This window comes from Xenia sp. Carnegie-2017, unplaced genomic scaffold (assembly GCF_021976095.1).
Source record: "Xenia sp. Carnegie-2017 unplaced genomic scaffold, XeniaSp_v1 HiC_scaffold_41, whole genome shotgun sequence".
Taxonomy (NCBI): Eukaryota; Metazoa; Cnidaria; class Anthozoa; order Malacalcyonacea; family Xeniidae; genus Xenia; species Xenia sp. Carnegie-2017.
In genome coordinates, this window is record NW_025813506.1 from 470,859 (window position 1) to 476,885 (window position 6,027).

At 36.5% G+C, this 6,027-nt stretch overlaps 1 protein-coding gene across 1 annotated transcript; it reads left to right on the top strand.

The window, feature by feature from the left end:
• Window positions 1-4,740: 4,740 nt before the first annotated feature.
• LOC124456080 lies at window positions 4,741-5,379 on the top strand. The gene has a single exon (XM_047006615.1). It carries the CDS (start codon window positions 4,741-4,743, stop codon window positions 5,377-5,379), a length of 639 nt encoding a protein of 212 aa, XP_046862571.1.
• The last annotated feature ends 648 nt before the right edge of the window (window positions 5,380-6,027 follow it).

A 6,027-nucleotide genomic window follows, 5' to 3' on the forward strand; every position in this document is an offset into this window, starting at 1 on the left:
ATTGTGTGGTGACGCAATGTTGACAAATAACAAAATAGCGACCGAAATCAGTTCAAATGTTTGGGCAAACTGGACTGTCATAAATCGAAAGAAATGGTAATTTACTGTGTACATACCATATCGATCACTTTGTTAACTTTGTAAGAGGACGCAATTGGTTCGAAGTCCCCAAATCATTTAGCAACATGCCCAGACTCATATCTCATTTTAAAAGCTCCGTGGTAATTGCTTTGTGAACCATTCTTCGTAAGCTTTTCTAAATATAACGCATCTAACTAGCCGTTTGCATTAATTTGTAAAAAATTGGGAGTTTGTACGATGTCGTACGACTTTGTTTGAATATACATTTTTTGCATAATTACACATTCCTTGTTCTATATAGATTCCGCTTTTCTCATTCTTTGTTTTAACGATTCCGGCTTTTCTCATCCCTTGTTTTAAAGATTCCGGCTTTCCTTGTTCCTTGTTTTAAAGATTCCGGCTTTTCTCATTCCTTGTTTTCGCATTCCCCGTTCCCTTCCTCGATTCCTCGTTCCTTTTTTTAAAGATAGCCATTATTACTATGTAGTATGCGACATAAAAGCAACGAAATCACTCATGATTTACTTTCTTTGTTTCGGTTATGTTGTATGTTTTTTATTCTTCTGACACATATGTGAAGCTCATGTGTTCAGAAGAACAAAATGCTTTGTTTGCGATCTATTTAGCGCTAAACTCCACTTAATTAAATAATAAGGCACCGAGTAGTAAAATGCAACGATGTTAAAAAAATACGTAGTACAATTTGCATCAGTTGATGGACAAGTCCAGTTTTTGGCAAGTTTGCGTGAATGAACATTCATTTCGTATTAGCACTTTCAAAGCGATTACATGAAAGTCGACAAAGTCATACAGTCGTACATGACTTTCTTATATTGCAATCCACAACTAATGCTTTCTTCAAGGACAGTAATAGTGCACTTTATTTCTTGTAAAATGTACCTTAACGAAGTAGATATGTGTGGAACGTTCAATTTTACTGTCGTATGTTTAAGACCAATTCACCAACACGTAGTGTATGAGTGTAGTTAGACCAGACGTTCAGAGTAGGTTGCTTAATTATCAGCGCTAGCCAAGTACTTGGCAAATACGGCAATACAGCGGAGAATACCAATATTCTTCACATTCTATATAAAGTCGAGCTTACAAAGTCTTCAAAATATTTGTCATCAGGGCCAGCATTAATGAAAAGCGTTATAGTTAAAGCAAATTTTTTGGATTTCGGAAGATCCTATTTCCCCTTACTTCACTATTGCTACACAATTCATTATACAATTCGCACAAAAATGGCGCATGTGCATTTAGATATTTCTTCAAAGAAATATAGCTGCTGGGGGTAAAACGGGGGATAGATTGTTAACTGACTGACTGACTACTGACTCCTATGAATTTTCGCCACTCAACACTTCCCATGGAAACTTTGCACTAAAAATCAAGGTTAGAAACAAAATTTAATCACATATACTTGTAAACCAAACATTTTTATAAGGAAAGAAAATGTGTTCTGTGGTATTTATTTATTTATGCTCAATTATATATATACATAATAAATCCCATAAGCACTTAAAACTAGTTACTGAATTAACCCAAATTAAATATGAACAGAACCAACAACAGCAAGTGCAATAGTGGAGCAACAGAAAAATTGTATTAAGCTGGCACTGAACTCCCTTCCTCCAAAACAACGTCATTGTTGGCATTGAGTAAGAATCAGTAGGTGATTGGACGCGTTTCAAAACAAATTCTTACATCGGAATTATAAACACAAACTATTAAACATCTCTTAGAAAAGCCATGCATCAGGTGGCTATATATTACACCATATCTAAACATTTCACAACTGATTGCACTCTACATTAAAGCTTTGACATTGACACTTCAAAATCTAAATGATTGCAAAATGCAGTTTGTCTTAAATGATAGTTGTGTATACACTTTATAGCATGTTATGGAGTCCTTTCAAAAAAGTTGTCAACAGTTTGCAGCCTGATCCAACAATGTCAAGCCAGAAATTTGTTATCATCGTATTTACCTACAACAAGTGCAAATATATTTCGATCAAACTATATCTTGACAAAGGGCTCTGCTTATGAAAACTTTTTGAGACATACATGTCTTGTCTCAAACTCTTTCGATAGAGCTTATCCGGAGCAAGTGACTACGTATATGTTTTTAATAGTAATCTTCTATTTTTTTGTAATCTTAGTTCGACACCTAAGGTCTTTTTGTCATTAAAGAGTACAATATAGAAATATCTCATTAGACTGCCTGCTTCCGAATAACTCCCTGACCACTTATCGAGGCTGCTAAATGGATATTCAAACCATTTCTAGGATAATATGTAGACTTTTTGATGTCTATTACAACTGCTGCTGACGTTCTGGGACCGGTTGTATAAAGCTCTTAACTACTTTTTAACAACACTTTTTGCAGTTAAAAAGTAGCCAAATTTAATCATGCAGTTAAATCGGTTGTATAAAAAAGTAGTTAGCGCTAACTTCAGTTAAAATGTAGTTAAAGTAAACTATTCTATGGAGCATCGTTAATTTTTCAAAACACAGTTAAATATGGCGGCTTAACTTTTGAAAGATAATTATGGTGAGATGTTGTTCATCAACAAGGTTTTACCCATTGAGTTCTATAAGACCTGGAGGGAACATGTCATCGAAATTACTATAGATTATTAGCGCGCGGCCAGTGGTCAAGAACATTGCGGTGTCACAGTGATATGAGTACCCCCGTGTTTTAGGTATCCCGTAATTAAATCACTAATGTTTTGGGCATCCCCGGCAAAAATGACAGCCGTGTTTTAAAGTATCACCATCCAACCACCCAGCGGTCACAAATCACTAGTGATATAGGTTTCCTTATTCTTGTTCCCATTCCTACGCTTGTTTCATGGGTTTCACTAGTGTGGATTAAAGGATTTCCCCTGACTTAGCGGGAACAACACAATTTTGCGGGAAACAAAACTAAATTTCAGTATTCCAAAAACTTTGTGATGTGATAGATCTAACAAAATATAAAAAAATTTTTTTCAGTATGTTAAACATTCCGTGCATCCCAAGTGTTTTACCAAGCAAGACAAACTCGTCTTGCGAAAATTTTCAAAAAAATTTGAATACGGTAAAAAATTAGACTCGTTGTTGTACTTGGATAAGACAAAAGAAGGCACAGTAAAACGCTTATTTATATGTGTAGTTCAAAAGTCGAGGGTTTTCGAAGAATGCCATTCGGCAACTTACACAGGCCTCTATGGAAGAGACAATACTTTCAAGAAGATACGAGAGAGATATTATTGGCCGCATTGTTACAAAGACACATTTTAAGTTTTAAAATGACAGTCATATTTTACAAGCGTATGTACAAACCTTTAATGTTTTCCTAGATAAGACAGTGTGATAGATGTCAGCTTAATGCAGCAGGAAAAAGTACGTATGACGTTTTTCACTCAGTCAAAGTGGTTCCTCGGGTATAGTACCTGATTGGTATTGATCTCATTGATGCGCATACAAAGTCAAAAAAGGGAAACAAATTCCTCTTGACACAAACAGACTATTTCACACAATATGTTGAGGCAATTCCAATTCTAGATAAAACAGCTACCATTGTGGCAAAAGGTTCTCCTGCCCATATTATTGCAGACCAAGGACGAGAATTTGTGAACCAGGTAATGAAATACAATAGTCATAAGCTAATAGATTTTCAATAGTTGACTAGCACCCTCATTTCTTTCAAGGAATTGTCTGGGGAATATGATTAACATGTTAAGGGCTTTACATTCAGGACTTATTTCCTGAGAAAAAAAGCAGTATACATATTTCATTTACCAAAAGTTTTTTCTTTTAAGAACTCTCAAAAAAGTTATAAACAGTAAAGCTGACACGTGAGATGAATATACAGGAGGAACAGTGAATTAGCTATAACGACATATGCCGAGAAAACGTCCCAAATGAGGGATACTCTATTTCCCATTGCTGACTCGAACATCAAAAAAGCCAAGGATAAACAAAAAGCACAGTATCAGAAAAAGAAGGTAAACATGTATGCCAATTCAAGGATGGAGATACTGTCTTGCTTCGTAGCATGCTACAGAAAACAAACAAAGGGCATACACTGGTAAATCAATGGAATTGTCCATATAAAGTTATGTGGGCTGATGTAAACAGGGGTGTTTGCAGGTTGTTTAATCCATTAACAAACAAATCAGGAAGACAGCAACCAATTAAAAACCTAAAACTCTACAAACAAGAGAATAATACATAGCTCAAAGACAACTTCTGCGTTTTGTACACATCAGGTAAAAGAAAATTACTCAAAGGTTGAAAAAATAGAAGTAAAGCTGGAAGAGTTTTCTTATGAAGCGAAGCTGGAAGAATATGTAATTGGAGAAATAAATGATGAAGAAAAAGCACAGAAGAGATGAAGAAGGAAAAAAATATAATAGAAGAGAAAAAGAAAGAAGAAGCAAGCAATGAAGAAAACAAGAAAGAATAAAAAGATGATAGAAAAAGGGATGATGGAAGAAAAGGTGATAGAAAAGGGGATGATGGAAGAAAAGATGATAGAAGAAGAGATGATGGAAGAAAAGATGATAGAAAATGGGATGGAAGAAAAAAAGAAGAAGAAAAAAGCACAAAAGAAAAAACAGCAGAAACAAACAACCAAGAATTGGTTGCAGTAGTTGCTGATGTAGAAGCAATGTTCCATCAGGTTCTAGTGGAACCAAAGGATCGGGACGCATTGCGATTCTTATGGTGGCCAAATAAAAACCTTTCTGGAGAAATGGAAGAATACCGAATGACGAAACCTTTATTCGGAGCAACGTCTTCTCCAAGTATAGCCAATTTCTGTTTGCGTAAGACAGCCGAGTTGTATCAACAAGAATACGACTCACTAGCAGTAGAAACGGTGAAACGTAACATGTATGTCGATGACTTGATGAAATCAATAAGCGAACCAGAGAAAGAAATAAGTTTAGCGAGTCAATGGCGTCAACTATTGAAAAGGGGAGGATTCCGTCTTACAAAATGGTACAGCAATAGTAGGAGCTTAATAGCAACGATTCCCGAAACTGAGAGAGCAAAGTCCGTAAAGAATTTAAAATTGGATAAGCTTCCCACAGAAAGTACTCTTGGAATAAAGTGGAACACAGAAGAAGTCATGTTTGTGTGGGTTGTTGCTGAAAGAATGTTGCAGTTAGAAAACGAAGGTCCCGTCACTCGACGGAAGATAGTGTCAGCAGTATATTCGCTTTTCGATCCCTTAGGCCTTATTGCTCCGTTCGTTATGAAGGCGAAGTTAATACTGCAAATGCTTTGTAGAAAGCGACTTGGATGAGATGATCACATTCAGGCGAACGAACTTTCGCAATGGAAACGTTGGGTAGCTGATCTCCAAAAGCTACGAGAAATTCGGGTCCGCCTCTGTTTTAAACCTGCAGGATTCAGAGAAGTTAAAGATGTGAGTCTACATATTTTCCCGACGCCTCTCGACTTGGCTATTCGGCAGTGGCATATTTGCGTCTAAAGAATGCAAACAACGAAACACACTGCTCATTTGTAATTGGGAAGGCTAGACTCGCTCCGTTAAGGGAGATTTCCGTAAGACTTTCAAATATTATTCAAGAAGAATTGGATATGGTAGTGCAAAAGAGTTTGTTACTGGACAGATTAAATGTCAGTCCTCAAATGTATTAACAACGAAAGCAAAAGATTTCACACATTCGAGTACAACCGTTTGTCAGTGATTCGTAGTGGATCGCACCCATCCGAGTGGAATTACGTGAACCGGGACGATTCCAAGGGCATTAGATTGGACGTGTTGAGAAATGAAGGCCAATGGTTAAAAGGTCCTGAAATTTGAAGGAAGCTCAAATTTACGTGACTGCAGAACAGCCTCACTTGTTAGATATGTTGATTTCACGCCACTCCATTTGGTGGAAGTTGAGGAGTTGTGTTGCTTGGTTGTTACGTTATAAGGATTGTC